General features: G+C 39.5%; 1 protein-coding gene across 1 annotated transcript in view; it reads left to right on the plus strand.

Moving 5' to 3' along the window:
* The window catches only part of TMC1 (transmembrane channel like 1), an 84,561-nt gene that overhangs the window by 31,322 nt on the left and 35,523 nt on the right, over positions 1–17,716 (plus strand). Inside the window, exons 3-5 of the mRNA XM_032097430.1 lie at positions 2,546–2,608; positions 2,750–3,113; positions 8,751–8,891. Coding sequence (XP_031953321.1) covers positions 2,546–2,608; positions 2,750–3,113; positions 8,751–8,891 — 568 coding nt within the window. The remainder of the gene's footprint in view (positions 1–2,545; positions 2,609–2,749; positions 3,114–8,750; positions 8,892–17,716) is intronic.

Consider the following 17,716-nt stretch of genomic DNA (forward strand, 5'->3'; position numbering starts at 1 on the left):
TCTTCATAGTAACATAGCTTATCTCTATGTGAAGTTCAGTTTGGAGATACAATTTTAAATCTTTGCAGACACAAATTTTGAAGCTGCACTAGTTCTTGCTGGGCATGTTTATAGTACCCACTTTCAGCTGCATAATTCCATGTAATCACTGGTCTTGCTTTCTAGGTTTGTTTTGTGGCAATAGCTATTTCTGTTTGATTTTAGGCTTTTTCTTTATTTTTTAAAAAATCATTCTTTATCACTCATGTACCTGGTAATTTAGATGAAAAAAACCTTTAACACATAGAACTTAACATTCGGATATGCTCACCCTAGCAGTGTTTTCCATGCTTTTTTTTCAAGCACTCTGAAATCTGTAAATTAGCTTAGAATTTTTTCTCAAATTTTCAGTGTAGTAAATCTGTTATCCTTATGCTACTAGAATTAAACAGACTCCAACAGCTATCTTTTACCTTGTTTAACTCTCTGTGTCTCACAATCCCTTGTCACTGTTATTGTTATGTCAATATGATGTCGACTCAAGATTGGTAAACTTCACTGCTAATGCATGTTCCAGTATATATGATAAACTTCCATTTGTCTGCTGGTTGTATGGCCTCATCAGACTCTGCACTGAGGCCAATCTCTAACCCATAAAGTACTTTTCTTTTCTGGGCATTTCTCTTTGGCCATAGGAGATCAGCCAAAGCATTTGTTTCGATAAGAAATAGTGCCCTAGTGTGGCATGTGAAGTATCTCTTTAGAGGTGTCTGTCTTCATCTTTGCAAGCTTTCATTAGCAGCACAATGGTCTTTATCAAAGGAGATCCTGTTACTGTCAGCAGCAGAAGGTATGTGTCCAGGCAGAACAAAGGAACACTTATTGCCACATTTCAATGGTGATATCGAATGACAATATTTTTGCATAATCTTAAAAATCATGGTGCAGATGTTGTAGAAATGGTAGAAAGTGTTAATTACAATTAAATGTTTTGCATAGGGAAGTTAGACCCAGTTTAAATATGTTACTTAAATTCTAGTTAATAACTCTTTTCCTATAGCTGCACGTAGTGAAACAAGACCCTGGATTCCTTCTTGTTTGCAGCCTTACATCTTTTACTCATTTTCTTTGATACTAGGCAAAGTCAAGAAGTTGCCCTTCATAGTTTGCTACAGCAGTCCCTAAATAAACCAATTTGTATATAAATTTTCAATGAGTCACTAGCATCTTAGTAATATTTATAAAAGAAATTGGGGAACCAGGGAATGTGTGAAGAAAGAATATAAAGAAAAATTCAGAAATGTTAGAGATGAATGAAAAAGGAAGATACCTACAGTTTCTTCCCAAAAAATGCAACTATATGGATCATCACCTATCACCTATCCAGAGGGAAAGCTGGACAATATACACATGGAACATGCAGATTATATAGGTGTGGAATGACTGCTACCTACTTCTACTGTTTCATGGTAATCTCTCTTAGCCTTCTCTTTAATTTCCTACTACCATCTATTTCTGTAAATACCACTGATGTGTCTAAAGTGCTTTCCCATGCGTAAAAGCTCAAGGATACCTTAAAAGAGCCCATTAGAACCTGGCTTCTCAGATATTGCTTCTGAAGAAATTTTGCTAGGGAATATCAGTAGCAGTTTCAGAAATAACCCGTTAAGTAGTATGTCCATACCAATGTATTCAAAGAGCACATTAATTAGATATTAATTAGATATTATGATATATATAATACATATGAGAGTATTTTAATTTATTCTCTATAAATCCATGATTGCAGTTTCAAAGTGTACCAGGCAAATGAAGTGGATAATTTTCTACTTATTGATGGGTAGCGCAGACACTGTCTCTTGTTGAACTTACAGAGAATGCAAAATTAAGCAAGAGATCCACTCCAAATCAAAGATGTTTCTAAGGAGACTCACTACAATCTTCTATAAATAGACTATCCCTCTAAAGCCTTCAATGTTAAAATCATCTCATGTGGTAGAGTGGTAGAATAGGATTGTGGTAGAGCACACAATGAGCTGGATCAAGTTTTGTCACTGTGCTTAGAGATTTGGTTGCTGGAACTGAGAGTAGGTCTTCTCTTTCTTCTGGAATTGCACTCTTCAGCTATGCTGCAGCTCTGGATCTTCATGCCCTCCAGTCAGTCAAATCACAAAATGATTCTTTCAGTATTTTTTAATCTCAGTCAGTGTTTGATCTTTCATGTTTAAGAAAATCTCAGAGAATTTTCTGAGAAGCATTTTCATCCTTGTTCTCCAAATTTTAGGGTATTTTTAGCATCCTCCTTTCCTATATATTTCTTCCACGAGAAAGAGTTCCTCCCAGCATCCCTTTGAGGTTTATTTATCTGAGTGCTGAAGGAAAGTGTAACTGTTTTTTCTATCTTCATTTACCTCTTGAAAACTATTTGCCATGTTCCAAAAAGCTGGGTTCGTAAAATGTTGTAAAGAAATATAAAGCAGTAATTGCCAAGAATTTCTTGAAAGCCCTGCATTCCTAATGATTGATCTACTCTTCACATGCACTGGCCTTTCTTTTCATTTCACAGATGGAAGTGATGACAATGAAGAAGGCAGTGCAGTTGAGAATGAAGAAACTGTCAAAGGAACAGGTCAGTAATGTGGATTATTTTGAGGCCAGACACAGATGCTTTCTGATTATTCATAAGAATGAAGGAGGAAGAAAGGTCTCCTTCTGACATACTCCCATTCTCTCATGTGTTTTTAATTTTTTTAATCAATCACAAATAAAGGGAGGAAGAGAGCAACACCAAGAACCAGAAGGGGACGTGCCAGAGGGAGAGATAGGCATGGTGATGAGGAGGATGAGGATGATGAAGATGGGACAAGGAGAGCTGGGCATCGCAGGCACAGAAACCGTAGACGAGGACGACCAGCTGGAAATGAGGCCAGTGATTCTGATATGGAACCTGCAAAATCCAGAAAGAACCAGGAAAATCAGAAATCCAAGGAAGATGATGAAGAAGAGGAAGATGAGAAAGAGGGTAAAAGTGGGAAGGGTAAAAATGAGAAGGAAGTGGACAAAAAGGCTGATAAAAAAGGGAAAAAAGAAAAGGCCAACAAGAAGAAAAAAGACAAAAAGAAATCAGGATCAGGGTAATGAAGTTACTTTTTTTCTTATAATAAAACCATAGTTATCTTACATAAAACCTGTTTTCATTCATAACTGCGAAATACCAAGAGTCAATATGAGTCCCTTGTGACAGCCAAATTAGAGCTGGACAGATATTCTTTCCTCCTGCAATGAGGAAATGCTGGCTGAATGAAATGAAAACTTTCCAGAAAATCATATCTAGTTATATCCTAAGTTTATGAGCTGTTTTCTAGAGAAAACATGTCAGAGGAGAAGTGAAAGTGGTGGACAGAGGTGATAACAGGTGAGATCTGCCCCGATTTTTCTTTCCGCAAAACTGAAATGCCCCAAACCCCAAGCTGATAACCCTCCAAGAAAGCCAAGTTTTATTTCCAATATAGAACTGAAATCTTGATGCTTCTCAGAAGATCGTATTCTTGTTTCTCAGACAGCTTTGAGCCATATTTTTAAGGTCAGTGCCAAAATTTCAAGAACTCAGAACCAAAAATTGAGATGAGATTTTCCAGTCTGTCTCCCACTCGCTTCCTCTGAAATGTCACTTTACAACTTTTCAAAGCATCTAATACCACCTGGGGTTTTTAGAAGACTCCAATGACAGGGAGCACTTCAGAAAAATATTTCTACTTCTCTGCCATCCTAGCATTCCCTTGTTCCTTGTCCGTTCTTGTGCTTTTGAGGGAAGCAGCCCCTGGGAGCAATGTATAAGGGAGCAAATGGAGCTAGGCACACTTATCTCAGTGGAGGGGAAGAGAAACTCCCATTCCTCATTCAGCACATTTTACAACTCTTTCTGTTCCGAGAGGCATCACTGGAGAGCACAGCAGGAGTAAAAGGAAAGAAAAAAATACAGTGAGATATGCTGTTGTATTAATTTGTCTGTGATCCCATTTCTGTATATTTCTACTTCACTTCACTTCCTGATGAGAATGGCTAAAATCTTTTTTCTGCTGGCTCTTCACTATGGTGGCAATTATACTCCTGCACCCAGTTTGCTGTACTCATAGAGCAACAGTCCTGAATGTGCAAACCTATGTTCCTTTGTTTATTGGTTTCTTCATTGTAAACGTTTACTCAGTGTTAATAAAAAAAGGTCATTGAAAATAGAAAATTGAATGAGGGCACAAAGTTTTTCATTTCAAAGTTCTTAATATTAAAATACTTAAATTTTGGGCTAAATAACTAGAAATTGATACATTTAAGACCATGTTCTTAAAGTAGTAAGCCTATCAACATTTGAGGAAAAATTGAGGACACGCTAGAAGATAACTCAAGAACATTGTATTTTTAGACTTTTACAGGAGCTGCTGAAAATACTTCAGAATAGTATTTTAAAGTATATTCAAAAGAAAAAATGAAATAATGTAAGAATGAAGGATAGCAGGCTGGTGGTCTGTTTGGCTGTGATCCAGACAAAGGATTTGCCAAGCTTCAGGAAAGAAAAGAAGGCTGGCAGTATAGAATACAGCCTGTCTAGCAAGTCCATGAGGACTGTCCTGGGACAGGACCTATCACAAAAAATACTCTCTACTGTTTAAGCATAGACCTTGCTGATGCAGTTTTTTAATTGCCAAGGTGTTTCAGCATGAAATAGCATTAAAAGAGTGAAATCAGAAGTTGAGAAACAAAACACCAAAAAAATTTCCCCACATTAAAAGAAAAAATGAAACAATTTGACAGAGAGATAATGTTGTATTTACTGCTGTCATTGCGGCCTTTGCTAAACTTAGCAACATTGCCCATTTTGGTGAGGTCACAGTACGTCAGTAGAATCTGCTGCTTCATGGTCTGTACTTTTCATTTAAATCAGATAAATCTCTTCACACACTACTTTTTCTTCCTAAAGGACATAAGCGAATCCTGGAAGAACTCTGAATTGATTTGCAGAGTTTGTTTAGTTGTTTTGGTTTTATTAAAACTTAAATATTCTGCTCTTGGTTTATTTGTGGTAGTGAGTTTCACAGGGTGATTCCATGATGAAAGGAGTTCTTTCTTGCTGGGTTTTAAATCTTCTGTTCTTAGATGTTAGTGGTTGTTGGTGAGGCTGATTGTTACCTGTAAATGAGGGTTTGAGGAGGGTCTACTCTACACTGTTCATAATCATCATCCCCAAAATACCAATGATAAATTGCTCCCTTAGTCTCACTCTGGGGATTTGATTCATGGATTAAAAAACCGTTTAGTTCTTTACTGCCTTGTTTCATTTTGTCCGACTGATCTTAGAAACTGTGTGCAGTCACATGAGGAAAAAAAATTGTTAGAAAAGGAATTCTATTTTTCCTATCGCATAGCTCTATCTGTGAGTAGATAAACTGACCTTTATTAGGTTTACTTGAGAGTATAAAACTTATGCAAAAGCCCAGAGGTACACGGAAGGTTAAGGCATTACAGACACTGTTACTTTTTGCTAAGTGAATAGCACTAACTGAGAGGCAATGCTATGGGGATTACCCATAAAAATAGAATTTACACAAAAACCTAGAAAGAAAGGTTTCAAACTTAGTCAAATTTATTTAATTGTCATGCTATACTCTCTAAGTCGTACCAGTCTTATCCTGTAATGTCCAAGCTCAAAGAAAACATTTTCATCCTAATTTTTACTGCTAGAAGCAGAAGTAATGAGAAAAGTAGTTTACATCCATAAAGAGAAGATGAAACTAAAACCAAAACAGAGATGTCTAATAAAGTCATAAAACCAAACTACAGATGAATAAAATGAAGTCCGTTATGTATGTAACTTGAAGAAGCAGTCATTTCAAGAGTTCTATTGACTTAGATGTGTATTGAATTGGAGCCAAGGAAGATGGGGGCTTGATGTCATGTTGTTTACAGACACTTTATGCTGTATGTTAGCCTGCAGGTCACAATGAACCCTTTTGGACTTCAAATGTACGAATCAAAACCTTTTATGAAAGGCTAAGACTTTTGGTTGCAGAAGACGGAATTTTGAATTCCTGACTTGAATAACATGGGGTTCCACCTCTTGAGCTAAAGGGGAAAAGTCTGCTGTTACTGCACCAAGTTTGGCTGCATAATACAAACACACTAGAAAATCCTGATTTCTTAAAAAAACTCTGAAATTTGGATTTTTTATTATTTTTCTGGTTCCAAAGGAAAGTGAAGAATGGAAGATGGGATCTATTTCTAAAGACAAAAAAAGCAGTAGTTGGTAAAGGGCACAAAGTCCATTTTATCCCTACCTGATCTCTTTTGTTTTGTTAAGCTTCCTTTTCTCCATAAGCTCACTGCATCAGGACAAAGCCCTCATATTTCCCACCCTCTCTCTGCAGCATTGTAAACCACCATATTCCAGCTTTGCATAACCCAGCAATCTTCCATCAAAGGAAATATTTAATATCAGGCATGTCACTCTGCTTTGTAAAATGCAAAGCAGTTAATAGAAACAATGGATTCTGAGCTCTCTCAAACCAGACTCTTTTAACCCTTTCGTTCTTCTTGAAGGCATGACTCTCTTTGCATTCTCCCTCAAAATTTTATGCACAAATCACTTTGTTATCCTCTATCCATTTGACTTCAGTTTTCTCAACTCGCTCTTCACAATACTGGTATGACAATAAATAGATGTGGTGTTCAGTAGCAGTTTTTCTTTATGTAGGTTTAAGTTTTCCGTGATACTGTTTTTTATCATGTGAAGCCTGAAAGTATAAGATTGATGGGTTCAACTTTCTAAGGTGACAGTCTATTCAGTATGGATCACAAAGATTCTCTGAGCATTGGAGCACCTCTCCTACGAGACAGGTTGAGAGAACTGGGATTGCTCAACTTAGAGAAGAGAATGTTCTGGGGAGATCTCACTGTGGCCTTCCAGTGACTTAAGGCAGCTTATAAAAAGGAGGGAGAAAGACATTTTACATGGCCAGACAGTGACAGAACAAGAGGCAAAAGTTTTAAACTGGAAGAGAACTGCTTTAGATTAGATATTAGGAAGAAATCTTTTACTCAGAGCGTGGTGTAATACTGGAAAAAGTTGTTCAGAGAAGCTGTGGATGCCCCACAATTGGGGAGCGTTGAAGGCCAGGCTGGATGGGGTCCTGAGCAACTTGATCTAGTGAATGGCATACTTGCATGTCAGGGAGCATTGGAGAGAGATGGTTTTTAAGGTCCCTTCCAACCCAGACCATTCTATGATTCTATGTCTCTATGATAATAAACAGCATTTTAGCCTTTAATAGCAGGGTGACACACAGCTATGACAGCCTCTTTCTTTCCTATGCTAACTTCTGTGTGTCTGAAAGTTTTCAGCTCCTCCCCTAATTTTTTGCTATTATTAAGTATATTTTATGAAGACTATAGGTAGATGACCAATAAGAAATTCGTATTTTCCTGTGTTTCAAAAAGTATTTTGTTTTTATTTTATTTGCTTGCTTTGAGTCTTATGAATATTCTTACTGGTAAACCCTTGTGTCATGTATGTCATTTAGATCTCTAAAAACACTGTTTTGGTAGAAAAAAAGGTTTATAATTTTTAAATTATCCAGGAGATAGAACCTATGCATTAGGTAATGAATCGTTCAGGGCTCACATCAGGTTTCAGATATCAAACTCTCAGAATGGTGAAGTATAAGCAAAAGAGTCTGAAAACTACTTGCTTGATAAAGTCTGAAAGAATTGGTCCCCAAACAAGCCAGAAAACCATTAAAAAAAATACAAACCAAACCAACCTGCAGTACAGTTTTAAATAGTCAGAAAACAAACAAACAAACAAGCAAACAAATAAAAGAAGCTAAAGAAAACACAGCAAGAACAAATAGAAATGCATCAGTCTGCTAGTACCAAGACGTCACTTAGTGGTACTTGTCGCTGTCAACTTTTTTAGGGCAGGAAGTCAGAATCTAATGATTTCCTTTTTATTATTTTCCTGTTTGCTGGCATAACAAGAGCAAACACCTGTTGCTAATGAATTACTACATACCATTATATGAGATGCAAGATTTCTAACAGAAAAGAGTACCTATGCAGATTTTAGGAGAGTGAATATTGTTTTAATCGGCAGTTCTTTGCAAAGATACTGCAAACTGATGTATGGATAAGTTCAGATCACAGACACAACATACCTGGAGATGCCATTACAATTGCATCTCCTTCCCTTGAGTGCTTGCTGCTTTCTCGTGGTCTTGCTGCAATATGGCTTTGAATTCTTCCTGTCTATGAAATGCTATTGCCTTGCTAAGTGCATGGGCTGTTATTTGGTATTTAAATTTGTCTTGGCTCTGGCTGTAGTGTCTCTTCTTTCTACTGTGACACACTAAAGTGAAGGAGTTCACTTTTATGGCTGCAGTTACAGCATCCTCACTTCACCATGGTGGGTTTGGGTTGGACTCATAGGAGGCTAGTTACAGCTGCAGGAAAAATCAGTGACTGTCAGATGTTACCCCAAGAGTGCTGCCCACTGTCCCTGAGATGCTGAAGGTGTAGTGCTCTGCACTTTGTGTGCAGGCTTTTCTTTTCACACTAAAATTAATAACAAGTGTAAATGAAGTGTGTCCTTCCTTCTGTGCAAATGTGGAGGTGTTTATCTAGTCTCAAATTTAAATGAAATTAACACAAAGTATGTTTTTCTGTGAAAACTTTTGTCCTATCTGAGTTTTGGTGGTATTTTTTGTTTCTGCTTTTGCTTGAAGCTCTGATTCTGAATCTGAGGAGGAACCAATTACAGAGGAGGAACTGGCCAAGCTGAAAGAAGAGGTAGAAGAAAAAAAGAAACTCATTGCCACACTACGAAACAAGCCATGGAAGATGAAAAAGAAGTTGTCTGTCCTTAAGTATGGTTTGATTTCCATAATGGATATGTGCTATCCTGCTCTACACTGTTTTTCTGAATTTTCACTTTAGTTCTGGACCTACTCACAAAATTAGCTTCAAACCACCTCTAATCTCTCTTCCCTAGGATGTGTTGTCACAGTAAATGGAGATAAATGGTGTTGCAGATCAGTGCTTTCTTGTCTCTGTAGAGCTGAAACCAAATATGGAAAGCTAATATCTTTTTGTTTTCAGAATTTTCATTACAAGCCAGTGCAAAATATTTTCCTTTTCTTCAATTAGGTTGATGTTGGTAAATTCTTCCATTGCTAAGATTAATATCTCATTAACATTTCTCAGAAAAATGATGCAATTTCTAGATTACCTCAAGATTGTTGGGGAGAGCAGAGAGGATTTATCTCCTAGTCTGACTTTTAGGAAAGAAAAACTTTTTAACTTACAGAAAAGCAAACTGGTTGGAAGCAGAACTTGGGCTTTCATTCATTTTTATGTATGCCACATAGGAAATTGTATTTTGCCCTAGCAAACCTATGGTTATATTTACTTGGAAGCCAAAAATGAAGTATACATTTACAGTTAAATTTCCACCAAGCACACGAACTGGGTAAATAGAGAGAACTTTATTCTTTTGACAAAACTCTTGTGCTCTCCTGTTTTGGATAACTCATTCACTGCAGCAGTACCCAAATACCAGCAAAACATAGCTAGCAGAGAAAGGATGGTCTGTCCTGCAGAGAGATTTTAATATGGACAGAAAACACAGTCATATGAAATATGGTATGGAAGGTCTACAGATTTGTCCTTCTAAAAGGTAAGGTAATTTTGGAAAGGGTAAACTTGCATAGAGGTAATGGAAGGAACCAAAGGAGGTAGAAGAGAACAGTATCTAGGAGATGTAAAGTAGAAGCATTGTGAAGGTAAGAGAAATTTCAGAAAATATAAATGAGCAGAATAGATTTTGGATCTCTATAACTGAAGGATCCCCACGTACATAAACTTAGTATTTGTTTCTATTCTTCCTATGGAGAAAGCTGCTATTTTTATAGCCATTCTTCAATCCCATAATTCCTAGCAATTCCTAGAAAATTTCCTGACTTGGTATGTCCCTTGGTCTATTGTTTGTTATTGGTTTTCCATGTAGTGGGTAGCGATGACACTGTGCCATGTAGCTCAAGGATGATCAAGAGACACTTTGGGCCTTGGGGTATCTGGTAAGGAAAGCTGGCTCAGAGGTCATCTTTTCCTCTGTACTTCCAGTTGTGGGCAGTGATCTTGGAAGAAACAGATGCATCCAGTCTATTAACACAATAATTCACAGAACAAATCCTCCTAGAAGCTCTGCTAAAGCTCTTGGAAGATGGGGAGCTGAATTGAGACAATAAACACAACTTCACTAGGGAAAGAACTGCCTGAACAAACCTTCTGTGAAGAAGTTACTACATCAGTGAACAAAGGAAGGGCTGTACGTGTCATTTAGATGGACTTCTGTAAGGTTTTTTGACATGGTACCCCACAATATCCTTCTCTCTAAATTGTAAAGATATAGATTAAATGAGTGGGCAGTATGGTTGCTAAGAAATTGTCTGAATGGTCACACCCAGGGAGCTGGTCGTCAATGGGTCAATGTCTGCTTGGACATCACTGACAAATGGTGTCATTTGGTGGTCTGTGTTGGCACCAGTGCAATTTAATGTCTTTATCAATGACATAGATGGAGGAATCAAGTGCACCCTCAGAAAATTTGCAGATGACATCAACCTGAAGGATGAGATGCCATCCAGAGGGACCCAGACAAGCTCAAGAAGTGGGCACATGGGAATCTCATTGGCTTTAACAAGACCAAGTGCTGCAACTTTTTCGGGGCAAGCCGCGGCATCAATATAGGCTGGGGGATGAACAGATGGAGAGCAGCCATTTGGAGCACTTGGGGCTGCTGGTGGGTGGGAAGTCAAAGAAAAGCCTACAATACAGGTTTGCAGCCCAGCAAACCAAACATGTCCTGGGCTGCATCCGAAACAGTGTCACCAGTAGGGTAAGGGAAGGGATTCTGGTCCTCTAAACCACTCTTGATCTTCACAGTGAAAAAAGTGAGGAAGAAGACGTGGAGGGGGATGAAAAGATGTTATAACAACATCACCTCTCTCCTAGGCACAATGCAATAGACTTGTTAGGCTGTCGGCTGGAGACACAGTGGTCTGTGCTACTGAGAGTATGAGTGTGCTTAGAGTCTAGACTTTTTATAATTTCCAAGACAAATATTCTCCTTCAGAAGACTTTTCTTGTTCTAGTAATTTTCCCTCTACTAGTTTACATGGTTTGTGAATAATATTGTTTTGTCTTTTCTATGGGAGATGAGAACTTGTGACATTTCTTCTTGTCACTGCCTACTCAGGTCAGCACAAAGTTACCTGAAGAGCCACCAGGTGATAATAACCATCAATTATTACTTGTAAGACTGAGATTTAGAGAGAGGGGGAAATTGACTGACTGATTGATTGATTGATTGAGACCCTTGGGAGTCAGTCCTGAAGGGCAAAGGAGTCCAGGACAGCTGGATGTGCTTTAAAAAGGAAATTGTTAAATATTCAGGAACAGGCTGCCCCACATGCGGGAAGACAAGTCATTAGGGAAAAAGGCCATCCTGGCCAAACAGTCATCTTAGGCTTGATCTCAGGAAAAAAAAAGAGAATCTATTGTTTCTGGAAGGAGGGACAGGTACCTGGGAAGACTACCAGGATGTTGCAAGGTCATGTATGAGGAGATTAGAATGGCCAAAGTCCTTCTAGAACCTGAGTGGCTTCTAATTCTAAAGACAATAAAAAAGTTTCTATAAATACCTTTGCAACACAAGGAGGGTGAAAGAGAGTCTCCACCACTTGTTGAATGCAAAGGGTAGTGCAATGACAGGGAAAAAGGGAAAGGCAGAGGTACTTAATGCCTTCTTTGTCTCAGCCATCAAAATCAAGGCCAGTTGTCCTCATGGTACCCAGCTGCTTGAGCAGGAAGCTGGTGATGGGGAAATGAGCGAAGCCCCCATAGTCCAGGAGGAGATGGTTAGTGCCCTGTTATGCCAGTTAGACATGCACAAGTCTATGTGTCCCGGTGGGATCCACCCTGTTGCGTGATCCAGGACGGTGTCACTGATGGAAGAGACAGGGCAGATTGCTTGGATGCAATAAGCAATTTTATTGATACAGAGCTGAGTATTTATACCTTTTCAGCAGTAACTAAAAATAGATTCTTATATAAGCAGCAATCACTGTAACAACCATATCTATGTTTCTTAATAACATTGCAAAACTACAAGCTAGCACTAACTGACACATACCAAGCATGCCATTCCCTTATACTAGCTATTTCCTGGTAGGCTGTACTGCCTGCCATGGTTCGCGGCCTAGCAGCGTTAGCACGTCCACTTCTGACATGAGTTTAGCAGTGCTCTCACTTCTGCTTTCTAGCTGTGTCTCCACACCACCCCACAGGAATAAGGGAACTGGTGAAAGAACAAACCACTCTCAATCATGTACCAGCAGTCCTGGTTAACTGGAGAAGCTCCAGCTGACTAGAAATTAGCACATGTAACACTCATCTACAAGAAGGATCAGAAGGATGATCTGGGGAGCTACAGGCCTGTCATCCTAACCTCAGTTCCAGGCAATTTATGGAAAATATTATCCTGAGTGACATTATGCAGGACAACCAGGGGATCAAGCCCAGCCAACATGGATTTAAGAAGGGCAGGTTGTGCTTTGCCACCTTGTTCACCTTCTATGACAGAGTGACCCTCTTAGTACATGAAGGGAAGTCTGTGGATGTCACCTATCTAGACTTCAGTAAAGCATTTGACACTGTCTCCCAAAGCATCCTTCCAGAAAAACTGGCTTGTATGGGTGGACTCTTCAAGGGGTAAAAACTAGCTGTTTGTCCGGGCCCAGAGATTGGTGGTGAATGGAGATAAATCCAGTTGATGACCAGTCACTAGTGGTATTTTTCACCGCTCAGTTTTGGCTTTGGTAATGTCTAACATTTTCTTGATGATCTGGGCATTGGAGTTGATTGCACCCTCATTAAATTTGCAGATGACACCAAGTTGGGTGGGAGTGTTGGTCTGCTCAAGGGTGGGAAGGCTCTGCAGAGGGACAGGCTCGATCGGTGGGCTGAGGACAACTGCAGGAAGTTCAACAAGGCCAAGTGCTGGGTCCTGCACTGGGGTTACAGCAGCCCCATGCAGTGCTACAGGCTTGGCATGAGGTGGCTTGAGAGGTTGCTTGGACTTGAGGAACTTGAGGTGTTGCTTTAACATGAGCCAGCAATGTGCCCAGGTGGCCAAGAAGGCCAATGGCATCCTGGCCTGTATCAAGAACAGCATGGCCAGCTGGACCTGGGCAGCGACCACCCACCTGTACTGGGTGCTGGGGAGGCCACACCCCAAGTCTGTGTTCAGTTCTGGGCCCTTCACTTTAAAAAGGACGTTGAGGGGCTGGAGCGTGTCCAGCGAAGGGCAACGAGGCTCCTGAAAGAACTGAAGAACATCTCTCGTGAGGGACACCTGAGGGAGCTGGGGTTGTTTAGTCTCAAGGAGGCTCAGGGGGGGCCCCACTGCTTTTTGCAACTCCCTGAAAGGAGGCTGTGGTGAGGTGGGGGGCCCGTGTCCGCAACTGTGCCTGCTGTGAGAGGACAAGAGGAAATGGCCTTAAGCTGAGACGAGGGAGATTCAGATAAGATATTAGAAAAAATTGTCACTCTTAGGGTGGTCATGCATTGGAATAGGTTGCCCAGGGAGGTGGTGGAGTCACCATCCCTGGAGGTTTTCAATAGGCATCTGGATCTGGTGTTCAGTGATTTGATTTAGTGTTTTTGGGGGTTACAGTGGTGGTGCTGGTTTGACAGTTGCACATAAGGTCTCTTAAAGGTCTTTCCCAACCTTGAAGATTTTATGATTCTATGATTTTTGGATTAGAAGAAGGTACAAAAAATTAAAACTAATGGGCCAGAGCTTCAGCTGCTGCAAACTGGAAACCCCTCAGGGAAAGCTATCCCAGCTTAAGTCTGAGGGTTGGATTTTGGGAATGGCATCCCTGTTTGCGCATTTTTCTGCTTGAGTTTTGCACCCATGTGAAGAAAAGGGAAGTGTTTAAATGCTGTGTTACTGTGTGTGTCTCTGGTATACTCATCTCACTCCCCTTATTAGTCCTCATAACACTTGAGATAGAAAAAAATTTGTACTATAAAAACACAAAGTTCTTTAGTAACTGGGTAGTTTATATCCAACAGCAATGTTTATTATGGTACCATATAATTAGAGAATTGAGCACAAGAATCCAGAGATGTGCCAACTGTTCTCTCTAAAACTGTGCCACAAGACAGTTAGTACACTATCAAAACAACTGAAATAACAAGTTATATAAAAAAAGAGAGTAAAACCTCAAGCTTAGGCTTTTTGAAGGACTTCCAATTAAACACAGACTATAAAGAGAAACATGAGAACTACTTTTTTTTTTCCCCTAGGAAAATCAGAGCAGTGCAGAATTGGTTATTCACAAAGAATCATGGAACGGTTTGGGTTGGAAGTGACCTCAAAAATAATTTTATTCCAACCCACCTTCCATTGGAAGGGCACCTTTCACTAGACCAGGTTGCTCAGCACCCCATCCAGCCTGGCCTTGAGCACTTCCAGGGATGGGGCATACATGACTTCCCTGGGAAACCTGTGCCAGCACTTCACCACCTTCACAGGGAAGAACTTGTTCCTAATCTCTAATACAAACCTACTCTATTTCAGTTTGAAGCCATTCCCCCATGTCCTGTCACTACATTCTCTCATAAGAAGTCGCTCCCCCTTCTTGCAGGCCCCCTTCAGGTACTGGAAGGCCACAATTAGGTCACCTTGAAACTTTCTCTTTTCCAGGCTGAGCCAACCCAGTTCCTTCAGGCTTTCCTCATGGGAGACTGGCTCCATCCCTCTAACTAAGTTGCTCTGAGAGCAACTTGGTGGCTCTCCTTCGGACTAGGTCCAACAGGATGATGGACTTCCCTTTTCCACTGATGTGGACACTCCATCATAGCAGATCACATGCTAGGGACAAAACATATTACGGCGATTTTTCAGTGTTTTTGTAGCATAATTCATTTTATTACAGGACTTAGATTACCCATCAAGACAAATGAATTAGAAATAGGTTATTTTATAAGCATACAAACCCGAAGATGTATAAGGTGCATGTGCGAGATGGTGGAAATTTCTAATCTTTTGTTGCACTCTTTGTACTCCCATCAATCAGTATTTCATCTCTCTTACTGTGGACATACTGACAATCCTGGAGGCCAGTTGTCTTGGAGGCCAGCTGGGTATTAAATAACACTATAATTTTCCCACTATTATTGCTGAACTGCTTTTCAAGTGAGGCTTTTCAAGCCTGACAATATTTGTTTTGAATTCTGTTTTCAGCCAATCTTCTGAAACTTGCAAAAGTCCTGGATCATCAAGATTCATGTGACATTTCTTTTTATGGAGATTTTAGTTCTTAGAATCTGAAACCTTCCTGACCTGTTACTGAAAAATGTGATCAATCCTCTTGAATCCTATTCACTAGCAATAAGCTCTAAGAGTTGTAATGCATCCTCTCTCTGCAGCACAGAAGTGCCTGAGGTACCGTACACCTCGCACTTTGGAAGCTGTAATTCCACACCTCGTATTAATAATTAACTCAGGCTTCTCTGGGACAATAATGCCTGGCCCTCTGAAACATTTATTAGTTCTTGCATCTGTAATTCAATTAATAAGCTCTCTCTAAAGCTTCTTTAAATTCACAGTTAGCTAGAGGGGCACACTTTGGCCTATCTTGTGATACAGATAATTTACCTCTAACACATGATACCAGTGATTACAAAGCTTGGTTTTGTTGGTCTGCGTTGTTTTTGACACATCCTTGTGTTTGTGAAGTCTCATTACTTCCAGATGGGCATGAATAGGTATATATGCACTTTTGGGTTTTATTGTGGTTTCTAAAGTAGTTCTAAGACTTGATCATTCTTCCTGTTCTCACATTTTATTTATAGGACAAAAGAGACGGAGGAAAGGACAAAGTTTGACAAAAGTCTGCAGGGATGTACAAATAGATGTCTTTCATTTATATAGTTTAGACATCAAGGTAGAAACCTTAATTAAGTAATCTGTTGAATGATATTTAACAACAACACGTGTCACAGACATGGAAAGGATGTGGGAAGCCTGGTCTCTGACTGAATGGTGCCAAGTAGATGCTGAACTTTTAAGGCCAGGAGGTTTAAGTAACTTACAAACCACAGAGGTCAGGAGTAACTAGTCAGTGGAGTAATTAGTCAGTGGGGCTAATCTGCTGCAGAGCTGGTGGGGGAAGAAAAGCTGAGGAGAGAATGAATACATATTCCGTTTAATGGCTCCAGCAACATAAGCAATATGAAAATGTTATTTAGAATGTTATTGGTAAAATCCACCATGTACCAAAAATATGAGCTATGCCTGTAGAACATCAAAGGTAACTTGATTTCTTTTATTCAAACAATGGGAAAAGACTTCCACTATTCTTTTACAAAGTAATTTATTTAAAAAAATTATCTTGATTTCATAACAGTAATACAAACCAATTTAAATTGGAAAAGAACCCTATGATCCTTGAGTCCAACCATTAACCCAGCACTGTCAAGTCCATCACTAGGCCAAGCCCCTCATTACTATATTTACACATCTTTTGAAAACCTCCAGGGATGGTGATTTGGCTGCTTTCCTGGGCCGCCTGTTGCAATGTCTGACAACATTTTGGTGAAGAAATTTTTTGTAATATCCAATCGCAACCTTTCCTGGAACAAATTGAGACTGTTTCTTCTTGTCCTGTCACTCGTACCTGGAAGAAGAGACTGAGTCCCTCTTCACTATGACCTCCTCTAAGGAGGCAAGCTGACTGAGAGTGCCCTTGATCCCCTCCTCCAGATCATCAATAAAGATAATAAACAGGACTGTTCTCAGTACTGAGCCCTGGGGAACACCACTGTGACTGGATGACAGATGGATTTAACTCCATTGACCACCACTCTTTTGGCCATATAGCACATGCTACTCTTTCATTAATTACATGATGATTATTAACTATGTGATGATTTTCACGAGAGTTAGAAACATTATTGGCAGTTTTTAATGCATATTTGAAACATCTTGTCATGGTCAGCGTGCATTAATGGTCAATGCATGAATACCAGCAATTCTGTTAACAACAACAAAAAAAAATTAAAGTTCATTGTTATTAGACCAGAGTAAAATTCAGTGTAAATGAAAATAATACTGCAAGTCCACTATTTGGACTTAGGTAATTTCTTTCAGGATTTATACAACAAACTTTTAAGTATGGGAAAGCAATTTATAAAAAAATTAAAGGAGTTGCTTCCTGCTTCTTTCATGAAGCATGAAAATACCTTCATAAACATTGTGTACATATGGATTCAATATTTTTTTGGTCCAGTCTTGCATGTGCAACTCAGTTGACTGCACGTGTAACCACTCAGTAAGAAATAAGTCGTTTGTTTGTGATGTAGTGATTAAATTAGTCCACTGCAGGGAAACAGGATGAAAATCAGTGAAAAATATGTTGTAAAGCATTTAGGGAAGAAGGGGTGCAAGGGGAGAGGAAATTTCAGCCACTGGCAAAGCAAAATCCAGGGAAGTGTTCAGGAGCATCAGCAGCATAAAACCTGTAGGTCCAGATCACCACTTTCATAAAGCAATGTTTTGGTTTGTCCTGGAGAAAAAGCTTAAATGCTGATAACACTTGAAAGATTGCTTGATGGGGATCCG

This window comes from Corvus moneduloides, chromosome Z (assembly GCF_009650955.1).
Source record: "Corvus moneduloides isolate bCorMon1 chromosome Z, bCorMon1.pri, whole genome shotgun sequence".
In the NCBI taxonomy this organism is placed as follows: domain Eukaryota; kingdom Metazoa; phylum Chordata; class Aves; order Passeriformes; family Corvidae; genus Corvus; species Corvus moneduloides.